This window comes from Ovis aries, chromosome 12 (genome assembly GCF_016772045.2).
Source record: "Ovis aries strain OAR_USU_Benz2616 breed Rambouillet chromosome 12, ARS-UI_Ramb_v3.0, whole genome shotgun sequence".
In the NCBI taxonomy this organism is placed as follows: domain Eukaryota; kingdom Metazoa; phylum Chordata; class Mammalia; order Artiodactyla; family Bovidae; genus Ovis; species Ovis aries.
Window position 1 is genome coordinate 69,804,843 of NC_056065.1, and position 27,673 is coordinate 69,832,515.

The 27,673-nt window shown below is 38.6% G+C and overlaps 1 protein-coding gene across 13 annotated transcripts in view; it reads right to left on the bottom strand.

Moving 5' to 3' along the window:
• Nucleotides 1–2,301: 2,301 nt before the first annotated feature.
• Nucleotides 2,302–27,673, bottom strand: part of RPS6KC1 (ribosomal protein S6 kinase C1) — a 213,043-nt gene continuing 187,671 nt past the window's right edge. For all 13 annotated transcript variants that reach the window (XM_042229216.1, XM_027956290.2, XM_042229215.1 and 10 more), the window contains 3 exons: nucleotides 20,051–20,133; nucleotides 18,896–18,991; nucleotides 2,302–3,242 (listed from right to left, as the gene is read on the bottom strand). In XM_042229216.1, coding sequence (XP_042085150.1) covers nucleotides 3,132–3,242; nucleotides 18,896–18,991; nucleotides 20,051–20,133 — 290 coding nt within the window. In that variant the 3' untranslated portion in view covers nucleotides 2,302–3,131. The remainder of the gene's footprint in view (nucleotides 3,243–18,895; nucleotides 18,992–20,050; nucleotides 20,134–27,673) is intronic.

A 27,673-nucleotide genomic window follows, 5' to 3' on the forward strand; every position in this document is an offset into this window, starting at 1 on the left:
TAAGGCATACATTATGTACAAGGTCCTAATATAGTGTTACCGGTCATGGCATGAATATTATTTATAGATTTTATCTTTTTCATTACACGCATTATAGGAAAGCTAAACTTAATCTTGGTTCACAATGATTCTGAAATAAGACAGGGTAGGAAAAGCCTGAGGGTCAAAACACAATAGGAATTATAGCTGGGCTGCCGTCTATGGGGTCACACAGAGTCGGACACGACTGAAGCGACTTGGCAGCAGCAGCAGCAGAAAGGCTTAAAATACAGGTTTAATCATGTTAACAAGAGGTCAGTAATTATAATAAGTAAATTGAAGACATACATGTCTCCCAAAAGTCTTAACTCATACCATTGTTAAAACAAACTGTTAAAATCACAGCATCTTTGTTACTCTTAGGGACCTTAACTTACCCCTTCTGTGAAACAGAAATGGTAGACATTCATACCATGTCTGAGGATAGGCGGCATCATGCCAAATTACTGGCAACCTGCTGGAAAAGCTCTTTTTAAAGAATGTAGTAAAATAAGTCAATGGCATTGGTAATTTCATACAAAAATATAAAATCAAAGGAGAGTAAGGACTCAAACAGATGTCTGTACATCAATGTTGGGACACTGCTTACAACAGCCAGAAGGTAGAAATATCCAAATGTGCACTGACAGATGAATGGATAACAAAATGTGTATGTACATATAATGGAATATTATTCAGCCTTAAAAAGGAACGGAACTCTGATATATGATACAGCATGGATGAACTTTGAAAACACTATATCAAGCAAAATAAATCAGACAAAAAAGAATAGATATTATGATTCCACTTCTGTGAGAGACCTAGAAAATAAGATTCATACAGAAAGTAGAACAGTGGTTACTAGGGGGTGGAGGGAGGAGGAATGGAAAGTTCTTGTTTAATGGGTTAAGAAATTCAGTTTCAGAGATTTAAAAGTTCTGAAATGCAGTGGTAATGGCTGGGGGAAAATGTTAATATACTTAATGGCATTGAATTGCATACTTTAAGGCAGTTAAAATGATAAATTTTATTATGTAAATTTTGATACAATAAAAAACTAATTGAGAAAAAATATATTAAAAAAATCATGAGAAATAGTAAATGGTAAGTTCTCTGATTTGGATTTTTCTAATACATGTCATCAAGTAAAAACAGACTTGGATCCACCACCTCAAAGTCATTTACCCTGTGTGTTTATTACTCTATAATTCATGTCCACCATGATTATGAATGATGTATTTACATTAAGTACAAGTTCCAAACACAGAAATAGAGAAACTGAAGCAACGGATTTATGTCAACACAATTCCATCTGTTAACACTGTCCTTTGAACCCAGGGATGAAAGTCATGTGGTAGGGCTGGGAGCGTCACCTTGGCTGTGAAGTCCTACTTTCATGCCATAGGGCACTTCTGGAAGGAAGCTCTGGAATGACCAACTCTGACTACTTGCAGATTTCCTACTAGTCCTACAGAGGAAGTCATTCTTGTGTCTCACCTGCATGAGTTCCTGTTTTGAGACCTGGGGGCTGGCGAGTTGAAATCCAGTTCCAGGGAGTGATGTCATCTCAACTGAGCTATGATCCTGGTGACCTGCTCCCCATCCTGGTGTTGTTGCAGCCCTTCAGCTGGGGTTCAGGTTATAAGGGGACCAAAAAGGAAAATGGGGGAGGAGGATAACAGAACAAGGAAAAATGCTTGCACATTTCCTTCGTTCCACTGAAGCATTTTCTGCTTCCATTTAATGTGATGGGCGGACCTGGCCAATGGCAGCTGGAAGCTGCACAGAGGCTCTCGGGGTGGGGATAGGCTCTGTCACAGATCTTGAAAATACAAAGAATTAATACATACAGAAAACTTTCATTATGTTTGTGGCATCATTTGGAAACGGTGATTTATTCTTTCATCTTTGGATAAAGTTTTAAAAAAACAGGCATTAACTTAAAAAGTTTGTATTCTGTTGTAAACACAGTATGACTACAGGAGCAATAGTAGCAACAGAAAGAAATAACAAACACAAATGTACAAATACTCACGTTCTTTTGACACAATGTCAAATAGATGAGAAGGTCAAATCTAGAAATCCTATCAATACGTAACAAAATAGGATTGCCATTCGATCCCACTGAGATGAGATCCTTTGGTTCTTGGGATACTCAGCCAAAAAACTAAAACACAATCAAACACAGTAAGCAGCAGAAATTGCTAACCTTTCAAAATGAAAGGAAGAGAGGTCTTTGAATAGAAAAAAAAAAAATTGTAAGCAATTAAAAGAAAGAGAGACTTCAATTTTTAGAGCATTTATTTTACATCATGATCCTTTAATTCTTATTAAGTTGATACAATTTGGGGAAATAAATACTCCCTTCCCTTTTTTGCTGCCTATGTATTAGTAGCGGTAGAAAGAACAGAATATGACAATAGGCAAAGGGTGTAGAAAGTGGAGAGAGAGAGAGAGAGAGAGAGAGAGAGAGCTGAGAGCTCATATGAACCCTACTGTTAGCAATACCAACCAAGAAAGTACAGAGTTGACAACAGAAAGTGTTTTTTTCTTACATGGACTTCAGAAAGAATGAATATGGGACCACATTTGATATACATTAATTATATAGCATTGTGGTTGAGGTTCCCTATCAGACATGATGCGTATCTTCTTTTTTTCCTCATTTTTTAAGCTTCATAGATGACATTACGTGTGAAGCGCTTTTAGTATATATATCTTGGTTAGCGAAAAGCACAGTCAGCTGCCATGTAAGGGTCGTCCTTCCAAGTAACACTTCATTCTACACTCGGAGCTTCATCTCAGAGGAAGTTCTTAAAGGGCATTCCTCTTTTAGTTGGGTTAACAACTCACCTGCACCACTAAATGCAGATAAAATAAAGCTCACACCTTGGTTTGTATATAACAGCCCCTTGCAAAGGCAGCCAATATCTTGTCCAGACACTAACTGTAAAGGAATTGTTCTCTCTCAGGCCTTTTCTCTCCATTTCCTCTAAAGCTCTTCATCTTAATGCTTGGTGTCCCATAAGTGAGCGTGAAGCAGAGCTGCCTCCGTGCTAGAGATGCCTGTCGCAGAGAAGGCCAGAATGTGTGCAGAGAACCCTGCGTTCTGTTCATCTCATCAGTTCTGCCCAATCCACAGGGGTAAAAAATGGATGAGATTTGATATCTTCAACACCAGCAACTCCAGCACCAAGCCGCTCCACAGGGTTGAACTGTAAGAGCTAAGAAGGAAGAATTTAAGTGAGTAGTGGGAATCTAACTACAGGATCAAAGGAAAATAAAAACAGAAGGAAAGGAAACGACTTCTAAATTCAACCTCAATAACAAATGGACTTGATGACAGCCAACTGACTATATTTCCTCGAAAAAGGGTTATGTCTGTAACACTACTCTAGCTATAGAGTGGTGGGGAATATATCTGAGTTTATGGCTTTTCAAATGATATCACCGTGAGTAACTCACTTTGTTACTATATACTATATAGCTATAGTATATCTAGTAGTATATATCTAGTATATCTATACTATTTATCTATATATATACTATACTATATATCTATATACTATAGGATAGTTACACCTATCAATTTCCTACTCCAAAAGTATGATCATGACATTAGTTAGATACTGCACCAAATTCTGAGAGATCCAGCTACTCCTTTCATGGTTAGAAAGTCTGAAAGGCACACTAAGTGTTTCAACCTCTAGTGAATTATATATGCCCCGGGACTAAACTTTATCTGAGGTCTGAATGTGTGTGTTAGCCACTTCAGTCATGTCCAATTCTTTGTGACCCTACGGGCTGGGGCCCATCAGGCTCCTCTGTTCACAGAATTTCCCAGGCAAGAATGCCCCCCTCCAGGGGATCTTCCCAACTCGGGAACGAACCTGCATCTTTTATCTCCTGCATTGGTGGGTGAGTTCTTAGCACTAGTGCTGCCTGGGAAGCCCAAGGTCTGAATAAGCAAATTCATATTCCAAAATTGCTTTCTTTCAACGAGCTGACTCACATGGAACAATCTGATCCAATGAGGGAAATGTGTTTCAACTTCTTCACTAATAGGAATCAGGTCTAAGATAAGTTAATAATGTTATTTGCAACACGATTTGTTAAGAGCGGGAAAATAAAAGTAGTCATACACAATAACAGATGACGCTGGTCATACTGAAAGAATGTGTTGCTTAAGACATTCATGTATCCTCAAATTTCTGTTTTAACAACTTTACTGAGAGATAACTTACATAGCACAAAATTTATCTATTGCAAGCGTACAACCTAATGATTCCTAGCAAATCTGAAGAGCTGTGCAACTATCACCACCATCTAGCTTGAGATCACTTTGATCACCCTAAAAAGTTTCTCCATGTTGTTTGCAGTCAATCTGCATTTCCCTCCCCACCCCCAGGCAACCACTGATTTGCTTTCTATCTCTATAAACTTGCCCCTTCTGGATATTTCATGCAAATGAAATCATAAAACAGCTGCCTTCTTTCACTAAGATTAATGTTTGTAGGTCCATCTGTGTTGTAGGTGTTGTAGAAGGTGTCAACAGTCTGTTCCTTTTGGTTTCTGAAGAGCATTCCACTATTTGGATATAACTACTTGGGCTTCCCTGTAGCTCAGATGGTAAAGAATCTGCCTGCAATGCAGGAGACCCAGGTTTGATCCCTGGGTCAGGAAGATCCCCTGGAGTAAGGGCATGGCAACCCACTCCAGTATTCTTGCCTGGAGAATCCCATGGACAGAAGAGCCTGGTGGGCTACAGTCCATGGGGCTGCAAAGAGTTGAACACGACTGAGCAACTAACACCACTACTACTATTTAGATATAACATATTTTGTGAATCTGTTCACCAGTTAATGGACATATGGACTTCCCAGGTTGTGGCCACAATTAATTGTATTGCTTTTAACATTTACATATATGACTTCCTGCAGACATGTATTTTCATTTCTTTTAAGGACATTCCTAGGAGTGGGAACAGTCAGTTGTGTGTTAAGTTTATGTTTAGCTTTTTAAGAAACTACCAAACTTTTCTAAAGTATCTGTACCATTTTACATTCCTGTCAGCAATGTATGAGAGTTTCAGCTTCTCTATATCCTCATCAACACTTGATACTATCTTCTTTATATAGTCCTTCTAGTGGGTATTAATGATATCTTATTTTGGTTTTAATTTATATTCCCTAATGACTAATAACCGTTGAGCTTCACAGTTGGGAAGTTGTGGCTGGACGGCTCTGGCTTACCTGTAGTGTTTGTGTTGGGTTTAGGGGACTGTGAAGAGCCTAGGGGGAGGTAAGGTGTGTTTGGAGCCTATAGGCTCTGAAGAAGATTTGTAAGAAGGGTGAGTCGCCCTTAGGCTCCTCCATCAGCCAGCGGAGAGACAGAGGTCATCATAGAACCGACTTCCAGCCCTGGTACCACATCCGAGACAGGGGACTCGGAAGAATACACAAAGCTGCCACTGTAGGCAGTGTAGCCAAAGTCCACGAGGTTCTGTTGCTTGGAGAGAATGAGCGGAACGACAGGGACAAAATGAACAACTTTCGCCAACTGACTTCTCAATATACAGAAAAGAGACCTAAAACTTCTGAAAATAGCAACACAGCTTGAACATCAGGAAGTTCATGGACACGTATTGCTGAAGCCTGGCTTGGAGAATTTTGAGCATTACTTTACAGGAGCTACCCCACGTCCGAGGTCAGGGGCAGCGGCCTAGAGTGCCAGGCTGCGATGGCGCAGTAACGGCCAAGAGGAGCTACCCTGCGTCCGAGGTCAGGGGCGGCGGCCGGGAGGAGACACCCCACGTCCGAGGTCAGGGGCGGCCGGGAGGAAACACCCCACGTCCGAGGTCAGGGGCGGCGGCCAGGAGGAGCTACCCCGCATCCGAGGCCAGTGGCGGCCAGGACGAGACACCTCGTGCCCGAGGCCAGAGGCGGCAGCTGGGAGGAGCCACCCATGCCCGAGGCCAGGGCCGGCAGAGGCCGGTTCGGCCAGGAGGAGCAACCTGGGGAGCGGTGGCAGCGCAGGCGCAGGAAGGCCTAGAGGAGCTATCCCACGTTGAAGGTCAGGAAGGGCGGCAGTAAGCAGATACCCCTCGTCCAAGGTAAGGAGCAGCGGCTGTGCTTTGCTGGAGCAGCCATGAAGAGATACCCCACGCCCAAGGTAAGAGAAACCCAAGTAAGATGGTAGGTGTTGCAAGAGGGCATCAGAGGGCAGACATACTGAAATCATACTCACAGAAAACTAGTCAATCTAATCACACTAGGACCACAGCCTTGTCTAACTCAATGAAACCAAGCCATGCCTGCAGGGCAACACAAGACGGGCAGGTCATGGTGTAGAGGTCTGACAGAATGTGGTCCACTGGAGAAGGGAATGGCAAGCCACTTCAGTATTCTTGCCTTGAGAACCCCATGAACAGTATGAAAAGGCAAAATGATAGGATACTGAAAGAGGAACTCCCCAGGTCAGTAGGTGCACAATATGCTACTGGAGATCAGTGGAGAAGTAACTCCAGAAAGAATGAACGGATGGAGCCAAAACAAAAACAATACCCAGCTGTGGATGCGACTGGTGATAGAAGCAAGATCCGATGCTGTAAAGAGCAATATTGCATAGGAACCTGGAATGTCAGGTCCATGGATCAAGGCAAATTGGAAGTGGTCAAACAAGAGATGGCAAGGGTGAACATCGACATTCTAAATGTCAAACTAAAATGGACTGAAATGGGTGAATTTAACTCAGATGACCATTATATCTACTACTGCGGGCAGGAATCCCTCAGAAGAAATGGAGTAGCCATCATGGTCAACAAAAGAGTCCAAAATGCAGTACTTGGATGCAATCTCAAAAACAACAGAATGATCTCTGTTCGTCTCCAAGGCAAACCATTCAATATCACAGTTATCCAAGTCTATGCCCCAACCAGTAATGCTGAAGACGCTGAAGTTGAACGGTTTTATGAAGACGTACAAGAACTTTTAGAACTAACACCCAAAAAAGATGTCCTTTTCATTATAGGGGACTGGAATGCAAAAGTAGGAAGTCAAGAAACACCTGGAGTAACAGGCAAATTTGGCCTTGGAATGCGGAATGAAGCAGGGCAAAGACTAATACAGTTTTGCCAAGAAAACTCACTGGTCATAGCAAACACCCTCTTCCAACAACACAAGAGAAGATTCTACACATGGACATCACCAGATGGTCAACACCAAAATCAGATTGATTATATTCTTCGCAGCCAAAGATGGAGAAGTTGTATACAGTCAACAAAAATAAGACCAGGAGCTGACTGTGGCTCAGATCATGAACTCCTTATTACCAAATTCAGACTGAAATTGAAGAAAGTAGGCAAAACTGCTAGACCATTCAGGTATGACCTAAACCAAATCCCTTATGATTATACAGTGGAAGTGAGAAATAGATTTAAGGGCCTAGATCTGATAGATACAGTGCCTGATGAACTATGGAATGAGGTTTGTGACATTGTACAGGAGACAGGGATTAAGACCATCCCCATGGAAAAGAAATGCAAAAAAGTAAAATGGCTGTCTGGGGAGGCCTTACAAATAGCTGTGAAAAGGAGAGAGGCAAAAGCAAAGGAGAAAAGAAAAGATATAAGCATCTGAATGCAGAGTTCCAAAGAATAGCAACAAGAGATAAGAAAGCCTTCTTCAGCGATCAATGCAAACAAATCGAGGAAAACAACAGAATGGGAAAGACTAGAGATCTCTTCAAGAAAATTAGAGATTCGAAGGGAACACTTCATGCAAAGATGGGCTCGATAAAGGACAGAAATGGTATGGACCTAACAGAAGCAGAAGATATTAAGAAGAGGTGGCAAGAATACACGGAAGAACTATACAAAAAAGATCTTCACGACCCAGATAATCATGATGATGTGATCACTAGTCTAGAGCCAGACATCTTGGAATGTGAAGTCAAGTGGGTCTTAGAAAGCATAACTACGAACAAAGCTAGTGGAGGTGATGGAATTCCAGTTGGGCTGTTTCAAACCCTGAAAGATGATGCTGTGAAAGTGTTGCACTCAATATGCCAGCAAATTTGGAAAACTCACCAGTGGCCACAGGACTGGAAAAGGTCAGTTTTCATTCCAATCTCAAAGAAAGGCAATGCCAAAGAATGCTCAAACTACTGCACAATTGCACTCATCTCACATGCTAGTAAAGTAATGCTCAAAATTCTCCAAGCCAGACTTCAGCAATACGTGAACCGTGAACTCCCTGATGCTCAAGTTGGTTTTAGAAAAGGCAGAGGAACCAGAGATCAAATTGCCAACATCCGCTGGATCATGGAAAAAGCAAGACAGTTCCAGAAAAACATCTACTTCTGCTTTATTAACTATGCCAAAGCCTTTGACTGTGTAGATCACAATAAACTGTGGAAAATTCTGAAAGAGATGGCAATACCAGACCACCGGACACGCCTCTTGAAAAACCTATATGCAGGTCAGGAAGCAACAGTTAGAAGTGGACATGGAACAACAGACTGGTTCCAAATAGGAAAAGGAGTATGTCAAGGCTGTATATTGTCACCCTGCTTATTTAACTTATATGCAGAGTACATCATGAGAAACGCTTGACTGGAAGAAACACAAGGTGGAATCAAGACTGCCAGGAGAAATATCAATAAGCTCAGATATGCAGATGACACCACCCTTATGGCAGAAAGTGAAGAGGAGATAAAAAGCCTCTTGTTGAAAGTGAAAGAGGAGAGTGAAAAAGTTGACTTAAAGCTCAACATTCAGAAAACGAAGATCATGGCATCCAGTCCCATCACTTCATGGGATATAGATGGGGAAACAGTGGAAACAGTGTCAGACTTTATTTTGGGGGGCTCCAAAATCATTGCAGATGGTGACTGCAGCCATGAAATTAAAAGACGCTTACTCCTTGGAAGAAAAGTTATTACCAACCTAGATAGCATATTCAAAAGCAGAGACATTACTTTGCCGACTAAGGTCCGTCTAGTCAAGGCTATGGTTTTTCCTATGGTCATGTATGGATGTGAGAGTTGGACTGTGAAGAAGGCTGAGTGCCGAAGAATTGATGCTTTTGAACTGTGGTGTTGGAGAAGACTCTTGAGAGTCCCTTGGACTGCAAGGAGATCCAACCAGTCCATTCTGAAGGAGATCAACCCTGGGATTTCCTTGGAAGGAATGATGCTGAAGCTGAAACTCCAGTACTTTGGCCACCTCATGTGAAGAGTTGACTCATTGGAAAAGACTCTGATGCTGGGAGAGATTGGGGGCAGGAGGAGAAAGGGACAACTGAGGATGAGATGGCTGGATGGCATCATGGACTCGATGGACATGAGTCTGAGTGAACTCCGGGAGATGGTGATGGACAGGGAGGCCTGGCGTGCTGCGATTCATGGGGTCACAAAGAGTCGGACACGACTGAGAGACTGAACTGAACTGAACTGAATGACTAATAATGCTGAGCATCTTTTCATATACTTATTAGCCATTTATATAGCTTCCCTGGTGAATCTTTGACCGTTTTTATACTGAGCTGTCTGCTTACTGAGTTAAATGGTTTCTTTATTCATTCTGAAAACACATCAGTTACTGGATGTCAATGTATTTTCTCCCAGTCTGTGGCCTGTCTTTTCAATCTTTTACTGTTAGCTTTTGAAGTGCAAATGTTTTTAATTTTAATGAAGCCCACTTTATCATTTTTTTCTTTTACAGATCATATTTTGGTGTCACATATAATAATTCTTTTCCTAACCCAAGGTCATGAAGATTTTCTCCTAGTTTTCCCTATGATTTTATAGTTTCAGTCCACATATAGGTCTATGAGCTACTTTGAGTTAATTTTTGCATATGATGTGAATTAAGAGTCTTAGTTCATTTTCATTTTAGCATGCTAATATTTTATTTTCCCAACACCATTTCTTGAAAAGACTATTTTTCACCAAATTATCTTGGCATTTTTTATTGAAAAATCATGGGATGCAGAGGGGTGTTGAGAGGGGGGTTCAGGATGGGGGTACACATGTGCACCTATGGCTGATTCATGTCAATGTATGGCAAAAACCACCACAATATTGTAAAGTAATTATCCTCCGATTATATAAATAATTTTTTTAAAGAAGAATAAGGAAAAAGAATATTTAAAAATGAGTATGGTTAATGCAGGAAGCCTCACATCCACATCCAACTAGTAGGTGTTCCAGGAAAAAGAAATAAATGGAGGAGTGAAGAAACTGTCAAATAAATAATACTTTAAAAACTTTCTGGGACTGAAATAAACACATCTACAGATCAAACAAACAAAACAGTCTACTACTCAGTTCCAGCCAAAGCCATACATCATCATAACAGAACAAATTTTGAAGTATGAGTATTTCAGTAAAAAATTATCACTGTAAATTTGTATTAAGCATTTTAAGTGCTGACTTTTAATTGATAGTATAGTATACAATTTCTCATCTGCTATCAGCTGTTAGGTTATTTCTATAGTCTCTAGTCTGCACATACTGTGTACTAAATAAATGCTCAGTTCCAATTGAAAAAAAAATTGTTTCGGATACTCTAGGTCCCTTGTCTTTTTAAAAAATTAATTTATTTATTTTAATTGGAGGCTAATTACTCTACAATATTGTAGTGGCTTTCCCCATACATTGACACAAATAGCCACGGGTGTACAGGTGTCCCCCATCCTGAACCCCTCTCCCACCTCCCTCCCCATCCCATCCCTCAGGGTCATCCCAGTGCACCAGCCCTGAGCGCCCTGTCTCATGCATCGAATGTGGACTGGCAATCTATTTCACATATGGTAATATACATGTTTCAATGCTATTCTCTCAAACCATCCCACCCTCACCTTCTCCCACAGAGTCCAAAAGTCTATTCTTTATCTCTGTGTCTCTTTTGCTATCTCACATTTAGGGTCATCATTACCATCTTTCTAAATTCCGTAAATATGCATTAATATACTGTATTGGTGTTTTTCTTTCTGACTTACTTCACTCTGTATAATAGGCTCCAGTTCATCCACCTCATTAGAACTGATTCAAATGCACTCTTTTTAATAGCTGAATAATATTCCATTGTGTATATGTACCACAGCTTTCTTATCCATTCGTCTGCCAATGGACATCTAGGTTGCTTCCATGTCCTGGCTATTGTAAACAGTGCTGCGATGAACATTGGGGTACACGTGTCTCTTTCAAGTCTGCTTTCCTCGGTGTGTATGCCCAGCAGTGAGATTGCTGGGTCATATGGCAGCCCCTCCCTTGCCTTTTTAAAATACTCATTTCTGAAGTCAGCTAAACATTTCGCAATTTTGCTAATCTTTTCAAAGAACCAATTTGAGATTTAATTTGTCTCTTATTTTTATCTTCTAGCCAATGAAGATTTTCTCTTCACTGATTTCTGTTTTCTTTCTTCTGCTTGTTTGGATTTATTTTGCTTTTTATAGTTTCTCTTTCTAGTTTCCTCAGTTCCAAGGTGAGATTTTCGTTTGAGACCATTCTTCTTCTATATAGATTTCTAAAGCCATACATTTTTCTCAAGAACTGATGTACCTGTATCCTGTAAATGTTGATATATTGTGGATTTGTTTTCATTCCATTTAAAACATTTTATGGCTTTTCTTGGGATTTCTTCTTTGACTCAGGCTGTTTAGAAGTGTGTTGTTTAATTTCTAAACATCTGTTATGGACTCACCAGATCTCTTTCTGTTGATGATTTCTAACAAAAAATTGTTATGGTCAGTGTATGCTACGTGATTTCAAGCCTTTCAAATACTGAAACTTGTTTTATGGCACAGCAAATGATCCACCACAGAGAATATTCCGTGTGCATGTGATAAGAATGTATTCTACAATCATTGTTCTATACATGTCCGAGTTGTTTGATAGTGTTGTTCAAGTCTTCTCTATATCATTGCTGATTTCCTATCAATGATCATGAATAGGGTATTGAAGCCTCCATTTATTATTGGAATATCTACTTTTCCTTCAATTCAATTGGGCTTTGCTTCATATGTTTTGAAACTGTTATTAGAGCATATACATTTATAATTGTTATATCTTTCTTTGTATTGATCCTCTCATCATTATAAAAAATCTTAGTCTCTGCTAAGTCTCATCTTCACATCTATTTTATCTGATATTTAATAAAACCACTTCATCTCTCTTGTGGTCACTGTTTGCATCGTTTATCTTTTCCCACCCTTTTTCTTTCAACCTATTTGTGTTTATTAATTTAAGTTCTCATACACTGATAATTGGATCTTTTTTATCCAGTGAACAATCTTTGTCTTTAGCTTCATATGCTTAGAGATTCACACTGATTGCCATTAACACGGGGAGTTCACATTTGCCATTTTGCTATGCTTTCTACAGTTACTGCCTTTTCTATTCCTCTTTACTGCCTTGTTTTGTGCCAAATACTTTTTACTGTACTGTTTCAGTTCCTCTATTAACTTACTATTTTTTGAGTGGTTGCTATCAAGACTATAATATGCTTCTTGATTTATCACAGTCTACTTCAGATTAATATTAACTTGCTTCTTCCAGTGAAATGAAGAAATTTTGCTCTACTCTGGTTCTATCCCTTCTGCCTTCCTTTGTCTTAAATGTTGTATGGTTGTTGCTGTTTAGTCGCTAAGTCATGTGTGACTCTTCGGTGACCCCATGGAGTGTAGTCCACCAGCTCCCCTGTCCATGGGATTTTCCAGGCAAGAATACTGAAATGCATTGCCATTTCCTTCTCCAGGGGATCTTCCCAACCCCAGGACTGAACCCAAGTCTCCTGCATTGGTAGGCAGATTCCTCACCACTGAGCCACCAGAGAAGCCCTAAATACTGTATATTATATCTATATGTCATTAAATACTACATATATAGTCATTGAATACTACATATTACATATGTTATAAACCTACCAGCATAATGTTATAAATATTGCTTTGCTCAACCTTATGTTTTTTAAAAGAAGTTGAGCAGAGAAATGAGAAAAAAACATATTTAGTCTTCTCTATTAACGCATATTTATCTTTCTAACACTCTTCCTTTCTATAAATTTAAGTCACTATACAGTAACTTTCAGCCTAAGGACTTCCTGTATTATTCCTCATAAGACAGGTTTGCTAGGAATGAATGCTCTGTCTTTACTTGGAAATTTCTTTATTTCATTTTTATTTTTTGAAGGATAATTTTGCTGGATAAGGGATTCTTGGCTGAAAGTTACTTCAACATTTTAAATATGCCTTTCCACTAACTTGTCTTCCATTGTTTCTGATAAGAAGTTAGACATCAATGTTCCTTTGAATACAAGTTGCTCTTGGCTGCTTTCAAAATTTTCATCTTTGTTTTTGTCTTTCAACAATTGAAAGATGAAATATCCCTATGTGGATCTCTCTGTATTTTCCAACTTAATATCCACTAAGCTTCCTGAATGCATTTTAATGTTCTTCATCAAATTTGTGATGCTTTTAGCTATTATGTCTTAAACGTTTTTTGCTGCCCTTTTCTCTATGTCCTCTCTTTCTGGAACTCCCATTATATGTATTTTGATGTACTGGATGTGAGAGTTGGACTGTGAAGAAGACAGTGAAGAATTGATGCTTTTGAATTGTGGTGCTCGAGAAGACTCTTGAGAGTCCCTTGGACTGTAAGGAGATCCAACCAGTCCATCCTAAAGGAGATCAGTCCTGGATGTTCATTGGAAGGACTGATGCTGAGGCTGAAACTCCAATACTTTGGCCACCTCATGCGAAGAGTTGACTCATTGGAAAAGACCCTGATGCTGGGGGGGATTCGGGGCAGGAGGAGAAGGGGATGACAGAGGATCAGATGGCTGGATGGCATCACCGACTCGATGCACATGAGTTTGGGTGAACTTCGGGAGTTAGTGATGGACAGGGAGGCCTGGCATGCTGCGATTCATGGGGTCGCAAAGAGTCGGACACGACTGAGCAACTGAACTAAACTAAAATATCATCTTACAGCTCTCCATATCCCTGTTCATTTTTCTTCAGACATTTTTAATCTGATTTTCAGACTGAATAATTACTATCTCCTGGTCTTCAAGTTCTTTGACTTTTCCTTCATCTGTCTCAAATTGCTGTTGAGATGCTCCAGGGAATTATTTTCACCTATTTAATTCTTCATTTCAATTACAGTGCTTTCCAACTTGAGAATTTCAATTTGGCTCTTTTTTTAAAAAAAAAAATGATTTCAATATCATTGAGAATCTTTATTTATTGATTCATTATTGTCTCGATTTCCTTTAATTCTTTTCTAATTAATTATTTTCAGTTGTTCTGGGTCTTTGTTGCCACGTGCGGGCTTTCTCTAGCTGCAGCAAGCAGGGGCTACTCTCTTTGTCGTGGCACACCAGCTTCTCACTGCGGCAACTTCTCTTGTGAATCACAGGTTCTAGGTGCACGGGCTTCAGTAGTTGTGGCACGCAGGCTCTAGACTGCAGGCTCGGCAGCTGTGGTGCACAAGCTTAGCTGCTCCACGGCATGTGGAATCTTTCTGGACCAGGAATCGAATCTGTGTCCCCTGAATTGGTAGGCAGATTCCTATCCACTGTAACACCAGGGAAGTCTTCCTTTAAGTTATTTATACACAGATTCCTTTAGTTCTTTGAATATAACTATAATAACTGCTTTGGAGTCTTCACTATATCCAAAATCTGGGGACACCCAAGAGCAATTCCTATTGACTGCTCTTTTTCTCTGCCTATTTTGTTTCTGTGAATATCTTACAATATTTTGCTAAAAATGAGACATCTTAGACAATATATTTTAGTGACTCGAGTCATTCTTTCCATGAAGACAGTTATCATTGCTGTTTGTTGGTTCATTCTTTGTTTGGTAACTTTTTCCAGCTAGATCTGTAAATCTGCTTTCCCCCACCCCCACCTCCAACTATAATAAGCAGAGGTTGACAGACCTGCTCATTTTTTTTTCCTTTCTTAATAAAAAAAGTTTTTTTTTTTTTTTTCATTTTTAAGCTTGGTTTCCTAAGGGTCACTCCTGTGCCTGCATAGCTTAGGGGTCAACCAGTGATTGAAAAGGGTTGCCAAGTCTGTCTAACTTTATAATTTCCTTTTTTGAGAAGAGAACTTTCCAACCTTCTCATACATGGCTAGTTATTCACATATAAGAATATCCCTAAAGCATATAGTTTTTTTCTTCAGAATTTAGTCAACTGCAATAAAATATCTGGATGATTACATTAGTGGTTCCACAACTGTAGGAAATCCCACTACTCAAATTAAACCTACACATTTGTTTCTTGTTTTTCCTTTATTTCTATTTTTTTCTTTCATTCACTAATCATTAATTCAATTATTCATATAAAAATATCAGTTGATTTCCTATTGGGTGCCAATCCACTACTTTTCTAGACCTTCTCAACATGTATCACCAGTAGTTGCCTCCTCTTACACTGGCAACCCTACACTATAATTCAACTACATACTTCATCAAATTATAAATTACTACACATCATGAGCTCCCAATGCTGCTCTATCAATAATAATAATACAAAGTTTTTATGTGACATTTACTGTGTACTAGGCATTATTCTAATTGCCTTGTATAAATTAGTTCATCGAAGTCACAACAACTCTATGAATAGTTACTATAATTATTTCTGTTTTATAGATGAGAAGATAGAAACTTGTTTAAGGTCATATTAGGCAGTAGACGGCAAGGATACGATCTGAATTCAGGTACTAAGTCTCCAGAAGCCATGCTGTTAACCACAACACTACACTGCCTTATGAGTGTGTGATCTACAAATGCCAAGAATCTATTACTTCACTTTGATATTACCAAATCCACAAGGGCAGTGAAGTATATACTTCAAAAGACTGTACTCTCAGTCTTTTCACTTGACATTATTGTATCCAGCATTCAAAATGAATTTTTATTAAAGTGTATTGAGTACAAAGACTTTTTATGTTAGAAGTTGCTAAAGTGTGTTAAGAGAAAAGCTGTTATTATAAAACAAACATCTAAGAACATTCTAACATAGCAAATCCATTTTCAAAATCAGACAATTCATATCTACTGATTGAGGTTTGGAAGGCATCAAACAGTTGAATATAAAACTAAAATACTACACATTGGTAAGAATTAACTAAACTATAGCATGTTGTTTAATATTTCAGCAAATATGTAAACATGTAAGTTCTCTCTTTCTTGTTACAATTGGTTTTTCCACCCCCATTCTCTCCAAACCATGACCTCATTATGAAATTCCAATGGAAGTTCATATTTTGACTTTTACTAAAGTCAGTTTACCTTAGTTCATGAACTCTTCTATAAACTTGTAAGTATAAATCCATAGGCAAAAATATAACTGTTTTACCCATAACTGTCTTGCTTATTCTGCCATTTAAAATATTAATACTATCCCAGATCTTCTGAGAGATTTCACAAAGATTCTTCTCCTAAGAGAATGTGTTGACCAGTGGCAAAACCAGGACAGTCACTGCCAACTTTCTTTCTCTTAAAGAATAGACAATAAAGCTGAGCAATGGAAGCACAGAAGTTTGTTTTGATGGTCTTTTTCTCATATAATATCTTTCAACTGACAAAGCAATTGTGTCATAAAGAACTAAATGTACACTGTGAAGTACAAACATACATGCTCTGAGGATCTGTAAATTGTAAATATATATTTTTTAATTGCATTCAAAATGTAACTATGCTTACTTCAGCACCATTCACTTGGCCTGAGATGACTAAACCATGGGTACAGGGAATTATGAACTCTAGGAAGAAAGCAAGCAGCTAAAAAGACCAAAGGGAGGAAAATCTCCTCAAAGTGGAATAATTCTTTCCATATAAATCATTTGATGATTTTTTAAAACAACCTCTATGAACTGTGAGGTAGTGGAAGAGGAAAGTCAAAATGACAGATTGCTAATCATGCCAAGAGACCTCTTTTCCCTTTCCTGATGATGTTCCCTTAACGTGAGTGGTAGTTTCCTTAGACAGGCCAGGGACAGAATGCTGCTTTACTATATAAGTATGCTCTATAAGATATATACACATCTGCATCGGGGAACTTAACATACCCTGAGGTCAGACTCCTTACAATATAAATTCTGATAGACAGGAGCAGCAGATCTTTATTAATTACTGTGGGGAATTCTAGTCTCAGTATTTGTCATGATGACTACCTCTTTAAGAAAGAGAAACAAACAACAGCAGTTGCTAGCCTTCCTTAAATTAACAGACAAAAAAAAAAAAAAAAAAAGACTTTGAATTTACCTTGCTGTTCCACAACAAATAAGAAGAAAATAGAGGAGGAGATGTCCTTTCTCTCCATTAGAATGAAATGTTTTATGAATCTTTACATTACCTCTTAATCCTTGTACAAAGTGCTCAGGGTACTCTCATCTCACTATTTTCAACCTAATTATGTTTCTTTATATTTTACATACTCTGGACAAATGAATCTTCCTGAAGCACAACTCTGATCCTTTCATTCTTTGTGCACAAAAACTTCAAATCTCAATTTTCTTTACTGAATTAAATACTATCATTCTCCCCTGGTATTCATGATAAGAGAATCCCAGCTTCTCTTTCCACACTCATTTACTACTATTACTCATCCCTATATTCTCCCTGTACTCTAGGTAAACCAAACTTTTGATTTCCCAAATTGAGTCTTTCTGACTCAGTCCTCACCTTCATTCAAACTTTTCATCCCTCCCAGCTATTCCCCCACATCTAACCTTCTGGCTAAAGCTCCACGAAAGTAACACTCATTACATAAAACCTTCCTTAACACCACCACTGTATCAGTTAGAACACCTCTTTATCCTGACTTGCCAAAGTATTTTTTAAACCTCTCTGATAGCCTTTATCAAATCCATCTGTGATATAGCTATTTGTGAGTCTCAGGTTTGCAGCTTATGACACCATGCCTTTATATATATATTTGCTGAATGGAACCAAAATCACTGCCTAAGAAAATACTAGGTAATCTTTTCTTAATATATTATCCCTTCTCCTTTTTTTTCCCTCTCACTTTTTTTCTTTTTTACAAATTTTGTTTTCCTTTATTTAAAAAAAAATTTATGTTTCATTAAACAAAAACTTTGGTTCTTCATCTTTTTCAAATAAGTTTTTCATTGATATTTTCCCAAAAGTGAAAGGGATCACAGTTCTGACAACTCTTGCTGATCTGTGGTGAGTCTGCCATAAAGCTAGACAAGCATTTTTAAAGGAGGGAATCAATTTAAGGAGCTCGCTAGAGTAAGCCTCCCTCTGGGACACCAAACTTTAATTATCAATGGTCTCTTTCTCCAAAGCCACCACAGATACACTAACTGACAGCAATATTCCAGTTCCATGAACGGCTCTAAAGTGATTTAACTTGGCAGGATTTTCTACCACTTCTCTCCCAACCAGCCAATTCTTAAGCTTATCAATATGAATTAAAGATTTAAAATAGCCATTTATGAAATGCCGAGACTAGCTCTAAGGAATAAACGCTTCAATAACTGAAAAAAAAAAAAAAAAAAGGAAAAAAGGAGCCATTCGTATATGGTTACGAAATATAAAGCAGCTACAGACAGGCTTAAAAGCAATACTTAAATCTCACGCCTACACAGATATATGGAATTGACTAAACATTAGCCTGGATTTCAGAAATAAAAAAAAAGTAATACAACTTTTAACTGTTCTCTTTGACATCACCAATACTTAGATAATAACAGAAGCCTAAAGATACACAGTACTAGTTCTGAATGTGCAATTACTAATGGGTCCTTCTTGCCCAAAACTAATTTCTTTAAGGTTTTAGAGGTGTGGGTTCTGCCAGTTTGCATGGTTGATATACTTGGCCAATAGGTCAATTAAATTACCTGTTGAATGAGTGAGCGAGCCTCTTCAGAGACACATTCTGGCATGTTCAAAGTGGTGTGAGTATTTATTCCTGCTGGATGGCACTCAACCAGAGTCTGAAACAATCAATCACATACACTTCTTATCCGAAGTAACATCATCTTCTGTTCCATCACAGGGTTTACAGACAGCAAAGACAGACAGCTCAACAACCACCTTCGCCGCAGTGCCCTCTAAGCAGTCTAGGACAAAGGCTATGAGCCTAAAGCACTTATAACTGGAAAAAAGGCAGTCATCAAAATCACATCATAAGCTTATGCCACTTGCCCCTTTCCCTTAGATATAAAGAAAACAGTCCATAATAGAAAGATTCCATTACAGCCAAAACCTAAAACAGGATTCTGTACCTCAGAAATTTTTTAATGTTCTTAAAAACGTCCAAAGTCAAGAATTTGATAATAATAATGTTTTTTATATGTATAGCACGTTATGCCTCAAATGTATTATCTATAGGTGATTTGTCTATTTCACAACAATGTTAAGAGCTCAGTATTAACTACATATTTAAGGTAGATGACTGCTTACAAAGGTATGACTGTTCATTTCTTCTATTTTACTCCCAGGAGGCAATTTGCCCAATGCTCTATTAGAATCTATTAACGTCAAATATCTTACTTAAAAGTTATTGATCAGAAAGAGTATGAATTCTGTATTTAAGCCAGAACAGAGAGGAAAAATTTAGTGTTGAGAAAAAAAATCATGCTACCTTTAATATCTACATCAATTTTCTAAAGTGCTAATTCCCTCCTGATTTCAGACAGGTGTTTAAAACAGAGAATTCTAACAAATTATTACACAACCCTTACAGGTTTAACTGTTAAAATTGAATCACAGAAAAAGAAGAGAAAGAATGTCTAGTCTTGTATCTCGCTATGTGCTAACACTGTGACATAACAGAATTTTACTATCAATTTATTCAATGTAATACAATTCTACTTTTTAAAAAACCTGGAATCTTGATAAATTTGCATTTTTCTGGTGTCCCATCCCTTTTGATATCAAGGTTTTCTTACTTAGTCCCCAATCTAAAAACTAAAGGCAAAGGCTAAATATTCTCAATTTGAAATCAAGGTAGCATCTGGATAAACTTATTAAACCTCCAGGTCACTGCTTACCTTGCCAGTGAGAAGTTCAAAGAGGACAGCACCCAAACTCCACCAATCACAGGCTTCAGTTTCTTCCGTGATTGCTCCAACCTCTAAACACACCAAAAAAGGTTGATATTAAAATTCCAAAGGTCAATTAAACTCTCAAAATTAACATGTATTAGCAAGGTGACCTTTTTAATGCTGAGAGAGCACATACTAAATACTACTGGGCTTTCAAAATTCCTGAAAGTTACTTATCCCTTTGGTCACCTACTGTGGTTGCATTTTTTTTTCCTATGCAGTCATATATTAAACTGAGACATTTGTTCTTTAGCTGATAGAGGGACACCTTCAAGATGCTATACTTAAAAGCTACATGAATCTACTAGATCAGCATTTTGCTTAATTTTTCAAATTTGAGAATATACAGTCAACTCTATCTCAGAGGTCATTTTTTGTTTTAGGAATAAAGACTCTAGGTTTCAGAAGGAACTTCGAAAATTATCTAAACCAGTATTAATTATCCTTTGAGTTACAGACCAGAAACCAGAAAGGTGAAATGTCTTGTCCAATGTCATACAGTAAATCAGCAGCAGAACTAAGACCCAGTTTATAGTATCACCCCTCTCCTATATAATCCATTGTTTTCAACTAAAGAAGGAGCATGTGAAATGCAAATTTGTTATTCAGAAGTACAGACAGATATGGTGTTTTAAGCCACAACTGAAAGTACTGGCTAAGATAAGGGCTTTTAGAATATCTCCAAATTACAATTTTATCTGTGTTATCCCTATCTCTCACCAGCACAAGTTCCTGAAATGTAATCGTTTTCAAGTGTAATCTTTCAGGTTTCTCCACAAATCAGCAATAACTCCTCATTTCACCATTTTTGAGGTTTTTAGCTAACTCATGTTTTGATGTCTTCTTGTCCTTTCCTAATAAGATCCAACTAGTCACTAAGCCTGAACGTATCTGCCCTTTCATTTCCATTAGACTGACAAAACATGCTTGATATCTGTCTGCAGGTAGCCCACAACTCACAATAATCGTGTTGAAAAGGCTTTGTAAGTAGTTAGGTTAGAACCTGGACAATAATAATAAGTGGAAGAGGTGCTCAGGTGCCCAGTCTTTTAATGGATACTTTAGCGAATCTACTATCAACTATGTCGGAAAATCAAGAAGACTTGGAATACAGCTTGAGTTTTGAGTTTTAAAGTAAAGGTCACAGGCATCAGAAAAAGAGCCATTTCTATACAGAATACTGAAATTATTCCACTGCAGCAACCTTCTTCCTTATCCCTGCCCCATTCTGGGTTGCCAAAGGCCTATGTTCAACTACACCCTCCATACTAGCGCCCACTCAGTTTTTCCCCCGAGTTGTGCTATCCACCAAATGACAACCTCTATTCTCTAACTCAGCTGCTCTCAGCTAGGTGGTAAGAAGAAAACATAGATATGTAACTAACTCAAATTATTCTGTGAATGACCAAAAGTCTCCTAATCCCCTGAGAGCCATTTGCATTCACAAAATAGCCAATTTGTTTGAAAAACTGAGAACTACCTTACTATCTGACAGCAAAGGGTCAGTTACTCATATATTGGCACATCAATGAAACATTACCACATAAGCATTTTAAATGATGTATTCACACAAGGTTGAAGTACGTAAGTAAATGTCTGGATATATTAAATTTTAAAAACCAAGCTATAAAACAATAGAATCTGAATTTTTAAAATATGTATTTTTTTCCTAAGAGACTGGTGAGAAAATACAACAAAATGTTCTAGTTTTTGCCTCTGGGATAGTGAGATCTTTATTTTCATTCTATACTTACTAACCTACACGAATATCTAAGTGGTATAATTTTAAACACATAGTGAAATGACATGAAAACTTCATTCAGGCTTGTTGGAGCAGGACAGATGAAGCTATTATAGGTCAGTCCTCCGTAAGAATCTGTCTGCCTACAGTTTGCTCTTGAACTTAGCCAAAAGCCTGAGAAGCGATCCTCTACTTTAACGTGTTGTAGAACATATTTGAGACAGTAGAAGACTAGGAACCAAGAGTCCTGGACTAAGAACCTTGAGAAATTCACTTGATCTCATCCTAACATAGGCATTAGATCTGAGGGCCTCTAGGTTAAATTCAGCTGTATAATCTACAATTCTGACACTAACAGACTTCCTGAAGGAGATTTTTTTGAGGGACCATTCCTTGGGGGCTCTCATTCAAAGTACTTACACTAGCCCTCCCAGATTCAAATACACGACCCCCAACCCCATTCCCAACATCCACACAGAGAGCCACCATCACCTTCAGAAGAGTGCTCTAGAAACTCTGGAAAGGATGTGTGTTCTTAGAAACGTTTGGAAAGCAGAAGAAATTTACCACAGCCCTGTCATCATATATAACCTTTTGCACATTCCCCTCTAGCCTAAGGCAGGCAATGCATTATATCACTTACCTATTCAAAATTCTGAAATGGCTTCTCGCTAAACATTCAGTAACATTCAAATGTCTTGCTTAACCAGGCATGTATACATTCAGGTCTCCATAATGAGGTCTCAATGTATTTGATTCATTCAAACCAACACTTATAAGCAGTACTAACTAGGTCCCCTGCTAGGCACTATTGCTCTGCACAACTCTATGTACTTACTGCGTTGCTAAATAATGTGAAGCTAAAGTCAGCTTCCCTCCTAGCAGGGTTAATGGCTTTCTTTTTAAATATCTTGCTCAAGAATACGTTATGTCATTTTCTTTAATCCTATAGCAAGTACTATATACTCCTTACTTTTATAAAGGTGTTATATGTTCACAACTCAAGACCCCAAGTTAATGACCAGCCATCTGTTTTGAATGTGGCACCTCCAAGTCTAACTTTCTGTGTATGAATGTTGCTAGTGGGCATGTATTGCGATAATGATAGCTGCAACAATAAAACAGTAGCTAACATCTGCTGACTGCTTACTATATGTAAGGAACTGTGTTTAACATTTTACACAAATTATTTAAAATTTCCAAGCATCCTTATGGAGAACTTACTTGCGTAGAAAGACTTTGGAGGAGAAAAGAATACTATATTTGTGTGTTCAGGCAAAGTGGGAACACCTGATCCTGTCAGCTCAGATTAAGTTGTGAAAATCAAACATGTGTTGTAGGGTCTAACAACATGGCCTGAGGAGCTCTATACTAGAATCACACCCCAAGCCTCGCTCCCAAAGGTTTCCTGTCACAACTGAGCAAAGGGTCACTGGGGTGAGTCTTCACAAGGTAATCAATGGCTAATACAATTTATAAAGGGACCTTTCAAATTCAGCTAAGGTCCAAACTGCCATCACCAGTGCAGCCTAGACAACCAAGCACTATGTGTTTGCCTGCTTCCCAGATCACTGCTAGAAAGGCGACTGGGGGTGAAATGTTACCACGTGTGGGGGTGGGCCGGGGGGGAGGGCTCCTTGATGCCACCATAAGCACGGTGCATCTTCCCGAGCATCAAAGATTTTTATGTGTGGGAGGGGGCAGGATATTGTTTTATTATTAAAAGAAACACAGACCCATCATGGAACAGAATGTAAACCTTGCATGGATTTGCAAGATAAAAAGACTTCAAAGCAATGTCAGGATCACATGACTAGTCTCAGGGGTCCCCATTTCACCACCTCTACAGTCAGAACTACTTGGACAGAAAAGTTTGAGAGGCACTTGCGGAGACAGACACGGTGCTCTGCCTCTATTGGTTTTCCGCAACCTCGCTCAACTAAGGCGTCTAAGAACAAGGTTCATTGGTGTTTTATGCTGCTTTGAAATCTCTCACAATTTTCTGCCCGAGTCCTTAACAGGTAGGTAACAACCAACATAGCGCTTCGAAACGAGCCTCAGGCTGAATGTGAGACAACACAGACAGTAGCAAGAGACCCAGACAGGCCCTACAGCCAACGCACTTCCCACTTTGAGCGGGCTCACTGTACGGTCCAGGATGCGCTACACGGCACCTCGTGCGACCGCTGGCGACACTCTGGCACCATCAACCTTAGTCGGCTTCATCTGCTCCCCGTTTCTTTTCCCCTCTTCCTTCCTCCACAAACAGCCTGCTTCTTTTCCCCTCCCCTAATTCTCACTTTCCTCCCCTCAACCCCTTGGCCACCATTGGTTAAGCAGAATCTAACACCGCACACAAAAATAAACTCAAAATGGATTAAAGATCTAAATGTAAGATCAGAAACTATAAAACTCCTAGAGGAGAACATAGGCAAAACACTCTCAGACATAAATCACAGCAGGATCCTCTATGATCCACCTCCCAGAATTCTGGAAATAAAAGCAAAAATAAACAAATGGGATCTAATTAAAATTAAAAGCTTCTGCACAACAAAGGAAAATATAAGCAAGGTGAAAAGACAGCCTTCTGAATGGGAGAAAATAATAGCAAATGAAGCAACTGACAAACAACTAATCTCAAAAATATACAAGCAACTTCTGCAGCTCAACTCCAGAAAAATAAACGACCCAATCAAAAAATGGGCCAAAGAACTAAATCGACATTTCTCCAAAGAAGACATACGGATGGCTAACAAACACATGAAAAGATGCTCAACATCACTCATTATTAGAGAAATGCAAATCAAAACCACAATGAGGTACCACTTCACACCAGTCAGAATGGCTGCGATCCAAAAATCTGCAAGCAATAAATGCTGGAGAGGGTGTGGAGAAAAGGAACCCTCCTACACTGTTGGTGGGAATGCAAACTAGTACAGCCACTATGGAGAACAGTGTGAGATTCCTTAAAAACTGCAAATAGAACTACCTTATGACCCAGCAATCCCACTTCTGGGCATACACACCGAGGAAACCAGAATTGAAAGAGACACATGTACCCCAATGTTCATCGCAGCACTGTTTATAATAGCCAGGACATGGAAACAACCTAGATGTCCATCAGCAGATGAATGGATAAGAAAGCTTTGGTACATATACACAATGGAGTATTACTCAGCAGTTAAAAAGAATTCATTTGAATCAGTTCTGATGAGATGGATGAAACTGGAGCCGATTATACAGAGTGAAGTAAGCCAGAAAGAAAAACACCAATACAGTATACTAACACATATATATGGAATTTAGGAAGATGGCAATGACGACCCTGTATGCAAGACAGGGAAAGAGACACAGATGTGTATAACGGACTTTTGGACTCAGAGGGAGAGGGAGAGGGTGGGATGATATGGGAGAATGACATTCTAACATGTATACTGTCATGTGAATTGAATCGCCAGTCTATGTCTGACGCAGGATGCAGCATGCTTGGGGCTGGTGCATGGGGATGACCCAGAAAGATGTTATGGGGAGGGAGGTGGAGGGGGTTCATGTTTGGGAATGCATGTAAGAATTAAAGATTTTAAAATTTAAAAATAAAAATAAATAAATAAAAATAAAAATAAAAATAAAAAAATAAAGCACTTGAGCCTAAAGTAACTACTGAAGCCCCAATCTAAGAAAAAGTGTACCTGAAAATCTGGAGGCAGCTAGGCTGAATATCATCTTTAATCTGACTGGACTAAGACAGCAACTTTGAAAAGTTAATTTTTTTTCTCATGGAAACCTGGAAAAAGACACTAAACAATCTTAAATCCATCCCCTTAACAATGCAGCTTGAACGACTTCAAAATGAGTTTATATTAAGCAGGGATTCATTAATTAATGTGAAATTGACATCGTAACCAACTGTCCTTGATTTTAATGGATAACTCTGAACTACAACAAAGAGTTTTGTATTTAGATAAGATACAAAGGACCTCCCAATGGCTAAGAAAATGTAAATGTTAGAACAACTGGAAGCAGAGAGTTATAAAATTTCTCCTTTAGGGTTTTAAAGTAGAATCTCACTTTCTTTTAATAATCAGAATAAAATATTTTGGTTGTCTTTTTAACATTCTTTATAGATCGATAATTCTTAGATTAAAATTTTGAAGGTACACTCTGAAATCTCATTGCCAAAAAGAAGACTGAGGTTGTGCAATTATCAAAACTAATATTCTAAGACTGCTTATTTGTAAAGTCTATACAAAATTTCAAGCATTAAACAAGAGTGCCAATTCATATATAAAGCTACATGATAGCTACTACAAACACAAGGTGAATAGGTATGTATATCTAAAGTCAAACACAGAGAATATAAAGAAATATCAAACAAATCTGTGAGGCTGCTTTTAAAAGTTCTTATACTCTTACACTCTTTTAAAGTATAATGTAGTAACGCTGAGAAATTCCTTTAAACTCCCACCTTGAATTTTTTAAATCTCTGGGGGGAAAAAAAGCAGAAAACAAAAAATTTAAAGGATAAATTCTACCACTGCTTTGTCAATTTTCAAAATATCTTCCCTATAAAACCCACTGTGTTGAGTTCCCACGCGGACCCCTCCCCCGACACTATAGCCTGTATTTGCAGTTTCCAGGGTGGTTGAGCAGTCTCCCTAGTCTCCATAAGTATGGCAGGGCTACAGGCATTAAGCAAAGTGATGGGGTGCGGGGGCGGGGGAGCGGCGGTGGAGGAAGTAAACTATTTCCTATAGAAACAAACAAATTCTCAGGTTATTCCCATGAAAACTCAAACAGTGATATCAAAGGATGCTGGATTTTTGTCTTCCAGTCAAAGAAATGTACCGATGGGGCTCTAGCTCTGCTACTGTTTGAGCCCAGCTGGGTATTTCAGCTTCTCTGAAAATGAGGACAGCCAGACTTCTAACATTCTTTCTACCTGTAATTTTATGATCCTGAAAGTGTTTTCAAAAGCACTCATGAGCCTTTCTCATAACTTCTCTCTCCATTAACCTAAGACGCCAGAAGAGTGGGATTATGCTAAAAAGAGCCAGCATTCCACAGTCTTTCTTCTCCTTTCTCTCCACAGTGACTCTTCCCTTCCCCTGAGACCTGATGGTGAGCAAAATGAATCAGTGTCACTAAATCGAACCGCTATTATCGTTTAACGTAATGGAAACACAAACTCAGTTCCAGATTACATTTCAACTCATCCAAATTTTTTGGAGGACAGCAAATATCTAAGAACTCTTCAGTAAAATTCTAGAACTCCCATTTTAGCCCTATCAATACTCATATCCTAACAATATAAAATCTAACTGATTCACACTAATGATTCAACCCAAAATTCACAAGTGAAATAACAAGTTTAAATAAAACAATAAAGATATCACAACATAAAAATTGTTTACCTCTGTTTCACTCATGTTTAACTCACAGAACACTTCAACAAGCTAGGATATTTTTCAGAAAAATAATGCTGCTTTAGTAACCCATATTGTCAAAAGGCTTGCTAAAACATAGAATAAGAGTTTTATAGTCCTCATGATAGTCAGTTTATTGTCTCCTTCTTACAATCAAAAATAATAATGTTAACCTGCCCCCAAAACTGTGTTGTAAGCAGCCTCACTCCAGAAAAGTAAAGAAAGCAGAAACCCTGGACTCAGGAGACAAAAAAAATATCTCTATGTGTATGAGAAGAGAAGGGAAAGACGCAAAGAACACACTCTTAGACGACTATGTGAAGTCTGAGGCACTGGAGAGGCCAGGTGATCCCAACATTACTGAAATCACAACACGTACTGTCTACTGACCGAGGCCCTGCCTTT